The sequence below is a fragment of the Mauremys mutica genome, chromosome 1, assembly GCF_020497125.1.
Source record: "Mauremys mutica isolate MM-2020 ecotype Southern chromosome 1, ASM2049712v1, whole genome shotgun sequence".
Taxonomy (NCBI): Eukaryota; Metazoa; Chordata; order Testudines; family Geoemydidae; genus Mauremys; species Mauremys mutica.
The window spans coordinates 133,185,897-133,206,612 of NC_059072.1; the positions used below are offsets into that span (position 1 = coordinate 133,185,897).

Below are 20,716 nucleotides of genomic sequence, written 5' to 3' on the forward strand. Positions count from 1 at the left end.
GATATTACCTCTCCCACCTTGTCACACTGGATTTGTAGCTTATTACAATTAGTAACCAACCAGCCACCCTACCCATCTTTTTTATGGCCTGTGACTGCAGAGGTGTGAACAGGTCACTTCACTTTGAATGCTCTTATAATATGTGTAAGCTACTTATGCTAAACTCTTTTCCACCTTGTATTTTGCTGTGACACTTTGAGTACCATTCCCAGACCTGAAGAAGAGCTCTGTGTTAGCTCAAAAGCTTGTCTCTCTCACCAACAGAAGTTGGTCCAAGAAAAGATATTAACTCGCCCACCTTGTCTTTTCAAGATAGTGTGTCATAAACTCCATATCAGGAGAGACAATGGCGTATCAATGGTCTATATTCCACACTTAAGCATCTGCCATGGAGTTTGGGTTGGAGTGGATAGTGGCATTAGACATTACTTATGGAAACTTTCTGGCTACTTCAAGTGCAACTTATTATAGTTCCCCTCCCTCCCACCCCGAAGTATTAACATACATTTATTCAAGATGAATCTCATTTAAGACTTGTCTATATGGGAAAGTCTGACCAGTTTTGTACCTCTAATTATACAGGTATAACTCTGTACACACTTATTCTGCAAATAAGAATGGCTTTTCAATTTAGCTTATATCCCTTTCCAAATGACATAAGCTAAGCATGGGGGATGGGGGATTAGGGGTGTGTGGGAGGGAGACACTTTTACTCTGGAATAAAGGTGTCCACATAGAGGGGTTGTCCCAATGTTACTACATCACTTTAAATTCACACCTGAGATTATACTAGAAAAAAAATCTTTCCTGTGTAGATAAAGGTCTTAGTTATTCCCTGTCCCTGTTCTAACTTCTCTAGGTCCCGTGTGTGGTGTTTCTGCCCTCAGAGGTGTCCCAATGACCCCCAATTTAGTTTAATCATTAGTGTTCCATTACTCTGCTTTCTCTACCAGTCTTCAGCAAAAAGTTAAATAACATCAGCCCTAATGCCAATTGCTGTGGTAACCCACTGATGCACATCTCCCCAGGGTACATTATCTTTTCCATTACTCTTTTTTTATGAGCCTTAAGCTATTATTCAATTCACATATCAGGGCTTTCTTTCTAACCAGTTCTAATACTTTTTAAAAATAAGATTTAACAGAAAGCTCCATTAAGGGCTAGATCCAAAGTACATGGAAGTCCATGGGAAAGACTTCATGAACTATATAATTGCTTTCTAAAATCCAGCTGTATCACATCTATTTCCAGCATTCTCTTCATTCAAAAAGCTGCAGTTATATCTGATTATTCATTGTCACTTTTATCCCACATCTAATCTGTCTATGGGTGTGTGTGTGTGTGTATATATATATACAGATATATATATATATATAATTAATCTGTGAAGGGTCCTTGCTTGCACTCATGCCTGTAACGTGCCTAGAACAGTGTTGTCAATGACTAATTATTTTAATGTTTCAATATAATTAATGATTAGGGCTATTGCTATGTTTGGCTAATTTGTTTGAAAGCACTGAGAGGACTATGGCCATGTGCAGGAAAGTAATTATTAGTGTCCGACACTCTTTCTCAAAGCTTATCCCATTACCACAGAAATTGGCTATTAAATGGCTTTCTAGGCACTCTACATGTCATCTCAGACTTTTTCCTGTTGTATAAAATGAGTTCCTACCATGCTAACATTTATAAACAAACCTTAGGTCTATGGAAACATCACCACGCTTCGCATTGGAACAGTACACAATAACAGTCAATAAATGTGCTCTTTAATTATCACGTCCTTTCTTATGGGAAAATTGAGTCAGAGGCAAAACAAAGGAAGTTTGTCCTTTATGTGTCAAGCTCAGTTAGCTATTTTCTTTGCTGGTGTCTCTTCTTAATGTATCTAGTGCATCTAACAGGTTTCAACATGTGTAGCACACGTTAGCTAATTCAGTTAAAAGTTAGCACTTGGCATCACAAAATGTTCCATTGGTATTGACTGAAGCTCTGATTCTGAACTGAACTAAGAGAGCCCATGGCAGGGCAGCAGTCTGTGTACAATCAACTGCAGGATCAGGGTGAAATTCCTGGCCACAGTGCCTTTTTTTTGTTTATTTCACAAAGAAAAGAGGCTGCCATGTTTTTTGAGCTTCAAGTGGAAAGGGAAGTAGATTATGTCAAAAGAATTTAAAAATACCACCTCAAAAGCTATGAAAGGAAAACTCCAGACATCTTTCACAGTTTCAGGATCACACAATCCTATATCAGGAACAAAATAATTGGGTTTTTTTAAATTTAAAACAAATTATCTATAACAACTTAAGAGCCAAGAAATGGTCCATTTTTAAGAACCTTAAACCGGGTCTTGAGTGAGTGCCAAACAAAAGGATAAATAAAATAATTATATATTAATTGGTTCCTTGGCTGAAAGGTTTGCATATGCTAAGAAATCATCTGAAAGAAAGCATGTCTTCAGGCGTTGAAAGGAATACACCACCTCAGGAGTGAATAGGAGAAGTTGGTGACAACCCTTCACAGTTCCCGATCTCATTGAAGATTCCAGTGCTGGAGAAGCTGCTTCCGCCCCACGTTTCACTAAGGGGTTGGGAACATCTCTCCAGAATCCCCTAAATCTCCATGCCCAAGAATTGTGGCACGTATGCACACACTTCCATGTAGAGCCACTAATAAAAATGTTGAGAAGAGCTAAGGTAGCAACTGTTTCGTTGAGTCCATCTAACACCCTACAACAATGTTATTGTTCTTCCCTTTAAACAAATCCAAACATGAGAGAGACTGGAAATGAACAATTAAGGAATCCAGCCCACTTGTATATAACCCACTACCACTTACTACTGTGGTGATATGAAAACTCTGTTAAAGTTACAAGCTATCACTTTAAATTTGTAAGGGGTTTTCTGGTCCTGCTTGCAGTCTAGGGAGCTCTTCAAGGAAGTGTGTGATCTAGGCTTGAACCAGCCATTCTGCAAAGAACCAGTCTAAAACAAAGTGAGTTGAATTTTGTCTCTCTGCAGAGACAGCAGTCATTTTGTTCTCGGATTTCAGAGTGGTAGCCGTGTTAGTCTGTTTCAGCAAAAAGAACGAGGAGTCCTTGTGGCACCTTTTGTTAGTCTCTAAGGTGCCACAAGGACTCCTCGTTCTTTTTGCTTGTACACAACACACATACATTCTCTGTGCTCTCTCCTGGAGATTTTACTTTTGTTCTTTCATATTGTTATTTTTCAAAGTTCAAAATAAGTTCCTGATCCTGCAAGCTCTTATGCATATGGTTATCTTTACACACACCTGTTGTTCCACTGGGACTGTGCACATAATTAAGGTTAAGTAAATACGTAAAAGTTTGCATGCTCAGCTCACAGTGTAAGTAATTTGGACTACAGGTGTATGGCTGGTATTTTTTGTTTATGAGGAAAAAAGGATCACTAAATAGCATAACTAGCTCTGTACATTATTTTTCCCAACTTGCTTTAATGCATCATATTGGACTTTCATGGTGGCAGGAAAGTACTAGATGGATCAATGATCTATTATGGTATGGCAAATCTGATATTTCTCTGTGTCAGTACTCTTTCAAGTAGTTATGTTACCTTATTTGCTTGAGCAGTGAGGTTTCACACTCACAGATGCAAAACCCATTTCAAAGACTTATCTGTCATGTAAGTATATAATACAATTTCCTCTCATTGTTTCTTTTTGGCAATTAAGGCAACTGATTTACATGATAGCAGTTTAGCACTATTGTGTTGAGAATCAGACGGATGCAAAGGTCATCTGTTATCTTTCCTTTTAAATGAACAAGAGTTCCTGGCTTATATGAAAACAAAAATTTTCAGTTCCAGTCCATTCCAGTCCAGCCTTCTGAAGGAAACAGGAACCATGGGCTCTTAGGCTAAAGCTGACCATCCAAGAAGCTGATTTTTTTCATATGCAATTGAACTTTTGCACAGAAAAAGGTATATTTATTTCTTATGAAACAGATTATAAAATTGCACAGGGTGGGTCATTAGGCTGATATAACTGATATGTATTTCTTTGTTAAAAGTCTGTCAATGTGTTTAATCTAATTAATTCCTATTGATCCCTTTTTTATTCTCTTCTGTTTCAGTTCTTATACTGTGTCCATCATTGTGGTATCTTACAGTGCCTGTATCTTTATAGGCACCAGCCACATCATACACACTACATTTTTCAACAGATCCATCTTTCCTTTTTCTGCAAATATAGTGAGGCAAGTTCTGCACTCAGTTATACAGGTTGACTATCATTGATTTCAATGGGAGTTAGACCAATGTAACTGAAGTCAGTGGAAGTTGTGCCCGTGTAAACAGAGCAGAATTTGGTCCCATGGTAAGCTCCATTATCAAGGGCTTTTCTTATTTATTTTAAAGAAATTTGGGTATGATCTAGTGGAGTCAATATATTGGATATGACCGTATCTAAGGTAGCGCTGGCTAGAAAATGGAAATCCCTTCCCAAGAAAAAAATGTGGCTTTGAATTATTTTTTCCATACTGAATTGGGAGAAAATGTCAATAGTGCAAATTGTTATTGCAGGAAAGGATTACTAGAAAAATTCCATTGTGATTCTCCCAAAAAAGGATTTTTTTCAGCTTGATGGCTGCCACCCTGGAAGACTCTTGTCAATTTCACTTTCTCACCCAGGCAGAACATCATATTGACAAGAGCCTTCCAGCCAGGCTGCTGGGGGGAGCCACTGTTTAAATGTTCCTGACAGAAAATTGGATTTTTTTTTTAACAGATGTGAAATTTTCCCACAGAAAGCTTAATATTTTGGAAAAGGGCATTTTTTGTTAGAATACTTTTCCAACAGGGAATTTACAGTCAGCTGTAATCTGAGGCCCAAAGGGGGCTTGTTTGAAAATTGAATGCATTCAGCTGTATCCTATAGCTAATGTAACCTATCTATGTAGAATTTCAAACTGCTCTCTCATCTAGCACCTGGTAACCTAATGTCGCAGAGTGTCTTCTTAGCTCTTATAGATGCACTCATATATTTTTATCATCTTTATAGCACTGCTAGTGCTACAAAGTTAGTTTATAGACATAGAGGAGACAAAGGGTAAAACACAAAGCAAATGGCAAAACTCCCATTGACTTTGGTGAAGCTAAGATTTCACCTCAGGTCTCTGCCTTGTGCACGCTTATCTCAGTGGGCAGACATCTGTGTGTGTAATGGAGCACAAATGTACTCAGGGGGCTGTGCACGGGGTTGGAAGTGTTTGCCTGCATGGATCAGTTTGCTGGAGCAGGATCTTTATATATACCATTCTCCCCCTAAGGTAATATAATTTATGGTACAATAAAAGATACTACCTGACCCACCTTGTCTTTCTAATATCCTGGGACCTACACATCTACAACAACACTGCAATTCTCCCCCTAAGGCATTAGGGAAAGATGTAGTTCCTTAGGTAGTGGCTGTAGATCGTAACAGGGCCTAGCTGGGTCTTACAGTCTGGTGGGTTAATTTTACTTTTGCTGGGCTGCCCAATAGTTGGGTAATTGAAACTTTGTATTGAATTTTTTTAATGTTTGTAATAATTTTGTAACAATTGTGCATGAGGTGTATGGAGCCCAAGGCAGGCATCAGGTAAATTAGAATAACACAGACATCCCATATCTCCTATGCAGATAGCCCATGTTACCTGCTGAGAAGAGAAGATGCATTATTTCTCAGAGTACATCCTTTTTGTGTGTGTTTGTTTTAAAGCATGGATTTGTAGGGTGATCTTATTGGATTATCATGAAAGACCATTTCAATTTCTGTTTTACAGCAATAAATAGAACCTCAAACTAATACAAAGAAATTCAGGGAGAAAACGGACGCTTGATGTGAATCAAAACGAGTCTGGAAAACTATCCCCCAGTTCTCAGTGTGTTAAATATTGACAATGAATGTTCTAACATCTTTTATTTTAACAGATGATCTGTTTCACAGTCCTGCTAATGCAGTTAGCTCTGTCCATTGTAACAACAGGTAGGAACGCACGTTGTTTCTAATACCTAAGAAAATGGAATTTTTATTCCTTTTTACAATAATTTCTTTATTCCTTCTATAATCCTACAAACCTTACTCAGACAACAATGCCATCAGCGTCAAAGACATAGAGAGGACTGTTACCTATTGCCTGTATTCTGCACTAAGTGTGGTGTGGACAAAACCCTACCCTCACAAGGCCTCCCATTGAAGTCAATGGACTGAAATGGACAGACCCTTGACTATGTGTGGTGCCACATTAACTTTAATGACAGAACAAGGAGTAGTGGTCTCAAGTTGCAGTGGGGGAGGTTTAGGTTGGATATTAGGAAAAACTTTTTCACTAGGAGGGCGGTGAAGCACTGGAATGGGTTATCTAGGGAGGTGGTGGAATCTCCATCCTTAGAGGTTTTTAGGGTCAGGCTTGACAAAGCCCTGGCTGGGATGATTTAGTTGGGGATTGGTCCTGCTTTCAGCAGGGGGTTGGACTAGATGACCTCCTGAGGTCCCTTCCAACCCTGATATTCTATGACTCTATGCCTCTGTGCAGCCATAGAGGTTTGCCTGCATAGAGCTCATTGCCAGATCAGGGCCTGAAGTAGTACTGAAGGGTTTGGCCCAGTAGAAATAAGGAGAAGCAGCAGTTCCAATTTAGATATCAATTAACTTAATGTGTTAGATATGAGAATCCCACTGTTACCTAATTTCTGTAGAATGTCATGTCAGGATTATGCTCTGCATGAAAAATAGAGTCAACATCTTCAAACCTGGGTAATTTCACTAGGTGTTTAAGTTGTTTAGCACTTCCTTAAAATCAAGCCACTGAAGCCTGCATCCTGTAAGTTACAATGCATAGAGGGACCCTTGAATCCATGCAGAGCCATTTAAATCAGGGTGTGTGTGTGTGTGTGGCTCCCTCCCATGTAGTAACTTGCAGGACAGGGTTGCCAGCTTTCTAAGGCACCTCCCGCGCTCATTCCATCCCCCCTCCCTCCGTTGCTTACTCTCCCTCGCCCTCACTCACTTGTGCATTTTCACTGGGCTGGGGCAGGGGATTGGGGCACAGGGGAGGGCTGAGGGCTCCGTCTGGGAGTGCAGGCTCTGGGGTGGGGCTGGGGATGAGGGGTTTGCGGTGCAGGAAGAGGCTCTGGGCTGGGGCCGAGGGGTTCAGAGTGTGGGAGGGGGCTCCAGGATGTGGCAGAGAGTTGGGGTGTGGGAGAAGGCTCCAGGCTGGGAGGTGGAGCTGAGGGGTTTGGAGTGTGGTATGGGAGGGAGCTCCAGGCTGGGGCAGAGGTTTGGGATATGGGAGGGGGTTTGGGGTGTGGGGTCCGGATGGCACTGACCTCAGGCAGCCCCGGCATTTCCCGGGGATGGAGGACGTCCACGCAGCTCCCAGGAAGTGGCGGCATGTGACTCTGACTTCTTGGCGGAGCACCCCTGTCGCTCCTCTGCCTAGGAACTGGAGAGACATGCCAGCTGCTTCCCAGGAGCTGGGCATGGAGCCAGCCTGCCCTACTGTGGCCAACTGGACTTTTAGTGGCCTGGTCAGCTGTGCTGACCAGAGCCACCCAGGTCCCTTTTTGACCGGGTGTTCTGGTAGAAAACCGGATGCCTGGCAACCCTAGGACAGGGGCTTGATTTAATTGCCTAAATGTGGAGTTAGGTGATTAACTCTAAGCACCAAAGTTAGAGAATTTTGAGCTAGCCTAGTAGGTGCTACCCAGTGAAATGTTTCAGGAAAGCATTTACAAAAGGGGCACGCATACAGCCAAAGTAAATTCCTGTTTAAATTGGAACAGATATTCAAGGCAAAACATTTGCATAACTTGGCCAGCTGTGTGCTCATCTGCACAATTTGGTCCAATTAAGTCACATGGAGTGTAACTGAGGCCAGAGATTGGGCCCAAAATGTTTGTAAATGGGACATTCCTAGCACTTATGTTTTCAGTTAGTCTTTGATTATTTTCATTCTCATCAGGTTCCAGTAAGTACTGGGGAAATAAAAAAGATTTATTACAGCTGCATTTCACTGGTTATTAGTCAAACCCTAGAATTTCATTGAGAAAAATGTCCGTGCACCCTGTTGAATAATATGCTCAGACAATTTCTGTAAAAATATGGGCCAGATGTTCAGCCTAGTGTAAACTGATCTTGGAGCGGGCCTTAAATTCTGCTGGTATAAAATGGCATCGTTCCATTGTTGCTGAAGGAGCTTCACTGATTCACACAAGCTGAATAACGGGCACAATGAATGTTAAGAATGTGTGGAACTCGGCTGAACTTCGCTGACTTACACCAGCTGAGAATTTGTCTCATAGTCATGGAGCTCCCAGGTGGTAAAACAATTGCTTGATTTTACGTATTAAATTGTGCTTTGATATCCAGGATCATCAAGCTTTTTGCTTGCAGATGGACAAACAGTGCAGCCATCTCTTTTCCGCTGCAGCCTTTTTGGAGATGATCACATCAAAACATTTGATGAGTCTTTCTATGACTTTGCTGGGGATTGCAGTTACCTCCTGGCTGGGGACTGTCACAAACGTTCCTTCACGCTCATAGGTGAGTTTGAGTAGAATATCAGAGATCAGCAAATGTGGAACATTTTAGGGCTTCAGTATCCACCTATCTTGGATACTTTCACATGGGGGAAGGACACTTGCAGAGTTCCCAATGCTGCCTTCTGCCAGAGGGGAGGGACAGCTAAACCAATGAGTTTTGATGGCTCTATTGAGGCCAGGCCTATCTGCATAGAGGTCCTGTTCCTCCAAACTGGCTTCTGATGTTCTTTGACACCTGGGTTCTTGCATTGATAAGCTACTGGGGAACCAGGATTTCCTCATTAGCCCTTGTGTAAAGAGGAAAAGTGGGTAATCTTTTAAATGTTGCCAGGGTGGTGGAGATTTTTAAAGCTGACTAGGGGATTTAGCCACATGACTCCCATAAAAACTCATGCAGATTGTGTGCTGAATTCTTTGAAAATCTATCTACTCAGCACAGAAGTCCTTGAGGGTACACAGGTATATTTAAGGTCAGCATTTTCCCCTTCATAGCTAGGGTTTGTCTTCCCTTGAGCTGGAGGTGTAATTTCCAGCTGGAGGAAACATTCCTACGCAGGGGCAAAGGAGATGTGGTGGAAGCACAGGGGAATTCTTGTTCTGTCTTCCCCCACTTTCTCTTTCTGCTCCCGTGCAAAGCTAACCACAATCTGACCAATCAATTACTGATGTTCAACACCAATCTGCATCATCAGTGACCCCAGCCCTTGCCTACAGTCAGGAAATGGAAGCAGAGAGTGGGGAAATTCTAAAATTAAACTATTCCTATGAAAAATCAACAAAGCTCCCACTGGAGTTTCCTTTCAACAGAGCTTTCTAGGCATACAAGATGTGTTTGAAGCAGGGGCGATTCCAGGCACCAGCGCAGCAAGCGCATGCCTAGGGCGGGAAGCCGCAGGGGGCGGTGTGCTGGTCGTCGTGAGGGTGGCAGTCAGGCAGCCTTCGGAGGCATGCCTGCGAGAGGTCTGCCGGTCCCATGGCCTCGGCAGCAATTAGGCAGCGAGTATGCCAATGGCGTGGAACCAGCAGATCACCCACAGAAATGCCGCTGAATCCGCGCGCCCAGTGGACCACTCGCAGACATGTCGCCGAAGGCCGCCTGACTGCCATGCTTTGGGTGGAAAAAAACAGAGCTGCCCCTGGTTTGAAGGCTGTAACTCTCATATGAAGAGAGATTGAAAAGACTTGAGTGGAGCAGCACTTTGCCTCCCAGTTGCACAGGATGGTCCAGTGGCTAGGACGCTAGCTCGGGACTTGGATTCAATAACCTGTTCTGCCACAGACTTCTTGTATGACCAGCCATGGTGCAGACATCCCTTGGGACCAACTGGGAGAGGGTGTAGGGGGTGCATAGGGCTTATAGGGATCCCAGGGGTCTGATGTCTACAGAACAGTGCGCTGAAGGGTGGCATGTGAGGTCTCTACCAAGCTCCAGGTACACACTTGTTTTCTTATTGCAAGAGGGATGACCTGTAAGGAGTTACGTATCTATACTGAAAACTATGCTCTTGAGGTATGTGAGTTAAGCCAGGTCGCCTGAAGGTAATTGACAGGTTCTGTTAAGGCAGGGGGCAGGAGACGCTTATCTCCCTGGCTGACCATTATGATGGGGGGAGGAATAGCTCAGTGGTTTGCGCATTGGCCTGCTAAACCCAGCATTGTGAGTTCAGTCCTTGAGGGGGCCATTTGGGGATTGGTCCTGCTTTGAGCAGGGGGTTGGACTAGATGATCTATTGAGGTCCCTTCCAACCCTAATAATCTATGATTCTATGACTGGAATTGTTACCTTAGAATGGAGGTGAATAAGAGGGGACAAGATGAAAGCATATAAAATAGCAAATGGTCTAGAGAAGGTAAGCGGGAGCTCATGTTCTCCCTGTCTCATAACAAAAGAACAAGGGGAGAGACAATGAACTGAAAAGATGGGAAATTAAAAATGGATGAAGGAAAACACCTTTTCACTCAACATGTAATTAGACTGTGGAACTCACTGCCACCGTATTACGTTGAAGCCAAGAACTCATTAAAATTCAAAGAAGGAATGGATGTTTATGTGGATAAAAAGAATATTAAGAGTTACAATAGTCAAGGCAAACAAAGTTTTGGTAACATTAAATACCTCGTGCTTCAGGGTTTAAACCAAACTAACTATTAGGGATTAGGAGGAGATTTTCATGAGGGCCAGATTATCTCACATCTTCCTATTGTGGGGTTCTTGAAACTCCCTCTGTGGCATCTGGTGCTAGCCACTGTCAGATCCAGGATACTTCAGTAGAAAGACCATGGCACCAATCCTGTGTAGTAATTCCTTTGATCCTATATACCTGTGTAGTTGATCAGTGTCCAGGACTGTTGTGTTGAATTATCAGGGTTGAATTAGATGCATATTGAGTATATGCTGTGGTTACTCATTGCTAAAGCTGGACAAATAATTCATAACAAATAATTTAGTCAGTGAATTTTTTCTCTTCTCTCTGTTGGTGAATTTTCTGAGAACAGATTGTGATTTTATCAAATTTTTAAATTCGTTGAAATTATTACCCAAATAACTTTTAATTCCTGTCACAAAGCTTGTTTGCAAACAGTATGTTGTGTGCATTTGAAATGACACTTGTTTTGATTAGGCACATAAGTCACATGGTAAGGTTCTGTTCAATAATTGCTGAACAACTCTTCAAAATTAGTATCTACTGCTAGTAGTCATGACTAGAAATTCAGAATTTCTTTTGTGCAAATATTCTGTGTTATTCATTTTAAATTAACTTTTCCGATGAATATTCTTGCCTATGTTGTCAAATGCAGAAAGTGACCACAAAAAAGATATGAAAAGAGTTGAAGCAAAATTAGTTAAAAATTCAGTTAGCTGCACATGCAGGTTTCAGACAGCACTTGTCAGTACAACCTCAATCCTGTACAAATTTACTTGTCTTTAACTTTACACACTGAGAGTAGTCTTAGGATATGTCTACATTTCACTGCAATTAAAAACCTGTGAGTGGCCCGTGCGGGGCTGTTTCATTGCAGTGTAGACTTCCGGGCTCCAGGACCCTCCCAACTCACAGGGCCCTAAGGGTATGACTACACTGCAACCCCCCCCCCCGCCCCGCCCAAAACCAACCAAACAACCCCCCCCATTCCCCCCCATGGCAGTGAGTCTTAAAGGCCGTGTCTGTTGACTCAGGCTTGCACTTCATGGATAAAATTAGCAGTGTAGCCTGGCTCTGAAATCTTCCTTGCCCCCTGACCAGATCTCAGAGCCCAGGCTCCAGCCTGAGCCTGAACATCTACACTGCTATTTTTAGCCTTGTAGTGCAAGCCTGAGTCAGTTAACCTGGGCTCTGAGACTCACTACCGCATTTGCTTTTTTTTTTTGCAGTGCAGATGTACCCTTATTCACCTGCTGAGTAATGCTTTGTCTCATCTTCAGGAAGTGTAAATTCTTTGTTTGTATTACTGTAGCACTTAGGATCCCCAATCATGGACCAGAACACCATTGTGCTAGGTGCTGTATAAACCCAGAATAACAAAATGGCCCCTGCCACAATGAGTTTTCAATCTAAGTATAGGAAAAGAGACAAGAGATGGATACAGACCGATGTAGGAAACAGTGAGATAGTGCTGATCAGTATGATAGGCAATGATCACAGAACACCAGCAACCTAGCAGATGTCAAGTTTATTGTGGGCATCATGGCAAAGGAGAATTTTCAGGAGGGATTTGAAGGCGGCTGAGAAGTTAGCTTGGCGGATGTTTCTAGGGAACGCTCCCCAAGCATGAGAGGCAGCATGGGAGAAAGCACAAAGATGTGTGTTTGAGAATTTAACAAGTGGGCGATGGAGCCTGGAATCATGAGTCAAGTGGAGACAAACATCAACAGCTTGACTAGTGAATGAGAGATAAGACGTAGGGTGTAGATTGACCTTTAAGTGTCTAGAAAGTGAAGACATGCAGCTTTATGCTTGATATAAAAGAGATGGGGAAGCCAGTGGAGGGATTCCAGGAGTGGGTTGACTATGGTCAAAGTGACAGCCTAGGACTTTGGTTTTCAACCTTTTTCCATTTGTGGATGCCTAAAAAATTTTGAATGGTGGGGCATGCCCCCGGGTCCACGGACCACAGGTTGCAAACACTGAACTAGGAAAATGATTGTTGTAGCAGCATTCTGAATGGGTATGTGTGGGGCAAGATTACATTTGTCAAGGCCCGAGAACAGGATGTAGAAGTCATCAAGACACAAGATGATGAGAGCTTGGATGAAAGTCTAAGCTATGTGGATGGATAGGAAAGGCTGTATTTTAGAGATGTTATACAGAGAGAATCTGCGTGATTTAGACATAGCCTGAATGTGAGGACCTAGAGAGAGGTCTGAATTGAAGATGGCACAGAGGCTTTGGTGCTGAATGACAGGCAGGCTGGTGATGTTGTTCACAGGGCTTAGGAAATGTGGTAGAGGAGAGGGCTTGGGGGGAAGATTAGGAGCTCTTATTTAGCCATTTTGAGCTTGGGTTTGGGACTGTCTCTTACCCTGTGTTTATATTGTGCCTGGCCCAATGGAACCCTGATCTCAGACAGGGCATCCCAGCACTACTATCCTACAAATAATGAACAATAATAATAATGGTCTTTGCAGATTGGGGCCTACATTTGTATAAATAAAGGCAATTTTCTCTAAGTCTGAGTGCATTTGAAAAGAACAGCAATCAAGCTGAAAAAGCTCAATTTCATGAAAAGAAAGAATAATCTCTTGTGTCTTTTCAGGTGACTACCAGAATGGAAGACGAAATGGCTTCTCTGTATATCTGGGAGAATATTTTAACATTCACTTGGCTTTAGATGGAACTGTGACTCAGGGGGACAAAAGGTAGACAGTGCAACAGTGAATGTCAGCTACAAAGTGTAGTATCCATGTTATTTTGTGCATTACATCCTGAGCAACCTTTATTTTTCTTAACAGGGTTTCCATGCCATTTGCCTCCCATGGGATATTTGTAGAGACCGAGGCAGGTTATTATAAGTTATCCAGTGATGAGCATGGCTTTGTGGTGAAGATTGACCTTGATGTGAATATTCAAATACTGTTTACAGACAAGCACTATAATAAAACCTGTGGCCTTTGTGGTAACTTTAATTACTTTGCCGAAGATGACTTCAGAACGCAGGAAGGTAAGGCTCAAAATATTTACCTTAGATTTTGACATACACTCCAGTGGCATTTTTCTTGAGGGCTGATTCCACAACACCTGAATCTCAGTGATTTAGCCATGAGTTTTCTTCACAAAATTTGGCTACAGTATCGCATTCTGATGTGCCAGTAAGTTATGTGATTAAATCCTTCAATCTTCCTCTTTCCTAAAAATGAATTAGCTTCATCTTTTATCCTTGAGTAAAACAGAGGGTTCTAGGGATGCTGTTTTCACAAACTTTTACTCTAGAAGTGGTAATGATGGAACTAAAGTCTATATCACGGACTTTCATGGAAAAACTAGCAGAAAGGGAGGAAACGCTACTACAGTCAACTCTGTTTCCCACATAGGAGGCAACTGGGGATAGGAATGGGGTTTAAATAACCATTGAAGTGACAGAATGTGTGTCTTGAGGGGACATCTGCATAAAAGAATGGCCCTTCAGTGATCCTTTGGGCCTCTCTAACTTAGGCAGCATGCTTCCCTCAGGAGACATGATGCCTGAGGCTCCTGCTCCAAACCAAGGCCTGGTCTTCTGTCTCATACATGAAGGTTTGTAAGTGTGGAGTGGGAACCCCTGGGATTAATGCTGACAGCATCTCTCTGTAGAGGCCCATTTGTGATACAGAGGTTATGTGGAAGGGCATCTGTGTGTTCAGTGAGCAGGAATGATACTGTTTTGGCTCCTCTCCATCCTGTATATGTTTATGCAAATTAGCCCCTTCTAACTCTACCTGGCTTTTTAACATGAACCAAGAGATCTTTCATATAAGCTGATCCAGAAAGCATCAGAATGAACCCTATTAAAATAAGAAATACCATCTGTCTACTCCTGTCCATCATAGATTTACTTGCTGTCTCTTAGTCAAATGAGAAGTGTGTAAGAATCATCCCAACTCAGATTTCAGTAAGAGAGTGACATAGAGATCAGAATGGTCTCTTTCTATGGCTTGATCCTGCAGTCAAAATTCTTATAGGCTCTGTTATTTCCTGTTAACCTTTTGTCCGTGTTTTGACTGTTGGGCTGGGACCCAATGATTGTAATCTCTAGGAATAATTATGGTTTTGATTTTTGTTGATAACTGAAGCAAGATCACTTGAGTTTATGAACTAAAATAATAATTTAAAAAGAAAACATAGGAAAGGACATTGCATAAGGTGTGAGAAGACTGTCAGGTCCTGAAAAACATTGTACTTTGACTTCAGATAAAATAGCAGCTCTCAGGGTCAGACCCAGAGAAAGAGAGACAGACAACTAATACTAGAACCAATTCTTATAGCGCAGCCAAAGAGCACCCAGAATAGCTGAGAGGTGTGTGCAAAGGTGCCATTTGCAACCCTGCAGTCCTGGCCTGTCCAGTCACTGAGCTGGACCTCACTGTAAATTAGAGCAGTCTCAAGACTGCTCTAATTTCTGTTGGCTGTTGATGACCCTAGGGGCCCATTATAACAGCTGGAGATCAGTAGGGCACTGGAGGGATGCCCTCAGTCATGATCCCTTTCCAACCCCCAAAGACCATGACCCATGTGGCATAGAAGCTGCTGTAGTGGTTTTAGATGACTGGAGTGCCCCTCTATACAGGAAGATCCTTCTGTGACTTGGTGATCCATCTTTAGGACAGCCTTGTACCACTGGAGAATAGGGTCTTAATGCTACAATATTCCCAACTTTGGTTTGCAGAACTGAGCACAAGAGTTTGTAGCATTTGGTACCATTTTACATCTGACCAACTGTTGCTTATGTCACAATTTTAACAAAAGGTTTTTTTTTTCTTTTTATGTTGAAAATTATTCCTCCCCCCCATTTTAGATATGAAAACCATCTGTGCTTTAAAAAATTGGCCGCTTTAGCTCAGAAACAGGGCTGGTTTTGCTTTTACATGACTAACTTATGATAACACGAGTCTTCTAGTATCGAATGCCACCATCTATTCATCCATTGGCCCCTCCTGGGAGGACTCAGTGTGTTTTTATCATTGCATATCAGGCCAGAGATGGCAAATGAGGAAGGAGGAAGGCATGAGTGGAGGAAAAGGGAATTTTAAATTTAGTAAACTGTGTATATTCATGTTTATTTGATCATTTCCCTTGTTTGTCTGTACTGTGACCCCTTCCTTTGGTTCTGTACGGAAGCTTAGAGTCAGGCAAAATAATCATACTGGTTCCTTGTGACCTTCAAATCTATGACTCTCACTCTGGAATGAACTTTAAGGAGTAAGTAGTGTGGCAAACCCATGACTTCCCAGGATGTCACTATGCTGCACGTCATGGCGGCTTGACATTTCATAGAATTATAGACATATAGTACTGGAATGGACCTCGAGAGGTCTTCTAGTCCAGTGGTTCTAAGCCAGGGGCATGCACACCCCTGGGGGTACACAGAGGTCTTCCCTGGGCACATCAACTAATCTAGATATTTGCCTAGTTTTTTTAAGTGAGGTGAAACAAAGACAAGTCAGTCTCCTGAAAGCTGTGCAGTAGCCTGGAAAGGTTGAGAGCCACTGTTCTAGTCCAGTCCCCTGCACTCAAGACCATCTAGGTCTAGACCATCCCTGACAGGTGTTTGTCTAATCTGCTCTTAAAAACCTCCAATGATGGAGATTCCACACTGTCCCTAGGCAATTTGTTCCAGTGCTTAACTACCCTGACAGTTGGGAAGTTTTTTTTCTAATATCTAACCCAAGGGTTGGCAACGTTTGGCACATGGCCTGTCAGGGAAATCTGTTGGTGGGCCGGGACGGTTTGTTTACCTGCAGTGTCTGCAGGTTCGGCCAATTGCAACTCCCACGGGCCACAGTTCGCCGTTCCAGGCCAATGGGGGCTGCGGGAAGTGGTGCGGGCCGAGGGATATGCTGGCCGCTGCTTCCCACAGCCCCCATTGGCCTGGAACGGCGAACCGCGACCAGTGGGAGCTGCGATCAGCCGAACCTGCGGACGCTGCAGGTAAACAAACCGTCCCGGCCCGCCAGCGGATTTCCCTGACAGGCCGCATGCCAAAGGTTGCCGATCACTGGTCTAACCTAAACATCCCTTCCTGCAATTGAAGCCCATTACTTCTTGTCCTCTCCTTGGAGGTTAACAAGAACAATTTTTCTCCCTCCTCCTTGTAACTTGAAAACTGTTATCATGTCCCATCTCAGTCTTCTCTTTTCCAGACTAAACAAACCCATTTTTTTTCAATCTTTCCTGATAGATCATGTTTTGTAGCCCTTTAATCATTTTTGTTGCTCCTCTCTGGACTTTCTCCAATTTGTCTACATCTTTCCTGAAATGTGGTGCTCAGAATGGACACAATATTCCAGTTGAGGCCTTATCAGCATGGAGTAAAGTGAGAGAATTATTTCTTGTGTCTTGCTAACAACACTCCTGCTAACATCCCAGAATGATGTTTGCTTTTTTTGCAACAGTGTTACACTGTTGATTCATATTTAGCTTATGATCCATTATGACCCCCAGATCTCTTTCTGCAGTACTCCTTCCTAGGCAGTCATTTCCATTTTGTATGTGTGTAACTGATTGTCCCTTCCTAAATGGATTACTTTGGGTTTATCCTTATTGAATTTCATCCTATTTACTTCAGGCAATTTCTCCAGTTTGTCCAAATCATTTTGAATTTTAATCCAATCCTCCAGAGCACTTGCAACCCCTCCCAGCTTGGTATCGTCCACAAACTTTATAAGTGCACTGTCTGTGCCATTATCTAAATCATTGATGAAAATATTGAACAGAACTGGACCCAGAACTGATCCCCATGGGACTCCACTCGATATTCTCTTCCAGCTTGACTGTTAACCACCAATAACTACTTTCTGGGAATGGTTTTCCAACTAGTTATGCACCCACCTTATAGGAGGTTCATCTAGGTTGTATTTCCCTAGTTTTGTTTTGTTTTTTTAATGAGAAGATCATGTGAGACAGTATCAAAAGCCTCACTAAAGTCAAGATATACCATGCCTACCACTTCCCCCCATCTCCAAGGCTTGTTACTGTGGCAACATCAGGGATACAATCATGCTCCTCCTGCTCCAAAGTCACAGGCCCTTGCTACTGAAGCTATAGGAGCAACTCCAACAGTTGGTAGCAGTAGATGGTCCATCATGCACAGGTACACAGTTCTGATTCCACTCAGTAAGGAGCAGTGGTGCACTGATACTTACAGTGAGCCAGTTCCTGCTATAGAGATGTTTTCAAGTCCTGTCATGGTTTGTAAATGAAATGTAATATGTTCATCTCATCCTGGCCACTTTCTAAGACCCTGCAGCTTTAACTGACAGGCAGTCTTTGCTCAGGTCATTAGTGTACAGCTGCAACCTTGTTTCCCGGTGCTCAGCTATCTATTGAGGTACTTCCTGGTAGCCAAAGCATCTGTACACCTCACAGTGACTGATGAATTTGTATCCTTATGACAGCATTGTGAGATAGGGAAGCACAGTCCCCATTTTACAGATGGGAGACTGGGGAAACTAAATGATTTACACAAGATCATGCAGAAACTATGGGGTAGAACAGGCAATTTGATCCTGCATCTCCTCAGACCTAGGCTAGAGCTGGAATTATGGGACCATCCTGCAGTGATACTTGGTGATGGATGCTGTAGGTCAGGATGAAGGCGCATTTGCAGTGCTTTGTGAAAAAGCTGACTCTACTTAATTCAAGCCAGGCCTATTAGCCCCTCACTTTCAAGAGCATAACTTTATACACAAATATTTATCTTACATGAACCCCGGTGCCCTTATGGATATGGATTCTTTGGTCAGGACAGCAATAGGAAACAGGCAGCTGGGAATCTCTCCCCAGATAATGAATGCACTCGTAATAAAACAACACATGTGGCCACTTTTTCGCCAAGGGCCTGGTATTCTGAGTCTGCTCCAATACTGAGTCTGCAAATTGGCAGGCAACACTCTGCAACCCTTAAGCTCCTGAGATGTGGGCTATAGCATGCCATTGCTTGGTAAGTGTAAGGTAAAGTAGAAAGATATAGCAACTGTGAATGATATGCTCTGAGTAGTGTTGAGAGGTTATCAATATTGTCTTCCCAGATGTTCAGATGCAGCATAAATGTATTTGAATAATAATGCAACTCTGCATCTGTATAGTGGCTCCTATCAAAGGATTTCAAAGTTCATTCCAAACTTCAGTGAAGCAAGACTCCATAAACAACATTCCTGTGAGGCATCCAGTCATTTTACAGATGAGCCATGGAGAGGTTAAGTGACCGACCCAAGATCACACAGGAAGTCTGTAGCAGATCCAGAAACAGAGCTGAGCTCTCTTACTCCTAGTCCTGTACCTTATTAATACCCTACTGCCTGTTGAGGTACAAGGGAAATGAAAGGGAAACCTGCGGAAATTTTCCAAACTGACGAGTGATCTTGAGTCCCCACCTTCAAACATTCTAAAGGGGCCTAATACGCAGACAGCATTGAGCGCCTGCCCTCTAAAAGTCAGTGTTATTCAACTAGAACTAGAAAAACCTTTCTTGCATACAACATGGCAGTATGTTTTTTTCCATAGCAGAGAGAAACATGAGGGCAGCAATGTCAGAGCAATATATGCACTGACCGATAAGCTGAACATTGATAGCAAGAGTTCTAAGGTCATAAAACATTTCAAAGTTGACTCATGGAGCCAGAGAACAAGTTCCAAGTGGAAGTCGCTAAGGCTCCCAGAATGTTTGGAATGATTCTCAGTGGTGCCAGGAAGCAGGTGTGATCTGACCCTCTCCTTGAGATCTATCTTCTGACATGTCTAATAAGCAGCATTGTCAGTAGCCTTGAAAAAGACTATGGGTCCTATTTTCCAACACAGGGACCATAATAATAGGGCATTCAATTCCCATACTTTTATCAACTCATGAACACACAGGGTGGGAATTTTTATGGCACTTCAGTGTTGGTTTAACTCTGCTCCCATTGAAGTCAATGGGAGTTTTACCATTTTCTTCAATGTGAGGTGAGTTAGACCAACACTGAGTGCTTTAGAAAATCCCACCCCTATCGTACAAAGGGCAGTGGATGAGCGATTTTGATGTGCTATTAACTGAACATTGTTCTCCGAAGTGTCTGCCAAAGGTGATGAGACTGCATTAGAGCAGGGAAGAGTGGTTTGAGAAACCTTTAAGTATTAGAAAATGTGCCAGGAATCGATGAAACTTCAGTACTGATTGAAATCAGATTTTCAGCACCTCATTAAATGTCTGAAAAACTACTCAGCTAAACCAAAATACCTTTTAAAAAAGAACTAAATGATACGCTACCAAAAAGTGAAAGGAACTCTGCACAAAGAAGCAGATATGGTGTTCTACAGCTGTATAGATGGGTTCAGAGTAGGAAACTAGCTATCCCTAAAGGTTCAGTTAATTGTCTTATCTATGTGCTTAAGAAGTTCCATGCTTTCCCTTGGCTTCCTTGTTCCCCCTTAATATTATATTTTATTTTCCCCACCACCAGAGTGCCCCCTCTCCTCTGCTCCCTTTACCTCCAAATACGGTTTAGTAGAATGACAATGAGTTTTATGTGGTTAACATGGTAATCTTAGAATTCAATTCTTATCTCAGCGTGAAGCATTCTGTACATACCAGAGATAACTCTGTCACTCATTTTTTGTACTCCTATAAGGTATGTGAAGTATCTGAGAATCATCTAGCTCATTGATATTGATGTGTAAAGGGGAGGATAGTTTGGTGAGTCCTCTCCAAAATATCCATCTGCAGAAACATGTAAAGGTCCATTATCTATATTCTCCAATGTACCTAAATGGCCACGAAGTACATTGAGGTACAATGACTTTACAAGAGGTAATGACTTCACACACATCTCTGTCAGTGCTAGTCAGTGTTGGGAGGTCTTTTGAAAGTCTCCTTCATTTTTTCAGAAGTTATTTTTGAACACAGAAAATGGGACTGGCTCAATATCAAATATTTTAGAAGATAAAACAGACATAATCATCCACTTGACTGTTGGGAGTTAATGA

At 42.4% G+C, this 20,716-nt stretch overlaps 1 protein-coding gene across 1 annotated transcript in view; it reads left to right on the forward strand.

Moving 5' to 3' along the window:
• Positions 1-3,936: 3,936 nt before the first annotated feature.
• Positions 3,937-20,716, forward strand: part of VWF (von Willebrand factor) — a 224,898-nt gene continuing 208,118 nt past the window's right edge. The window contains exons 1-5 of the mRNA XM_044996564.1: positions 3,937-3,959; positions 5,949-6,003; positions 8,413-8,562; positions 13,317-13,419; positions 13,513-13,721. Of these exons, the coding sequence (XP_044852499.1) occupies positions 5,949-6,003; positions 8,413-8,562; positions 13,317-13,419; positions 13,513-13,721 (517 nt within the window). The 5' untranslated portion in view covers positions 3,937-3,959. The remainder of the gene's footprint in view (positions 3,960-5,948; positions 6,004-8,412; positions 8,563-13,316; positions 13,420-13,512; positions 13,722-20,716) is intronic.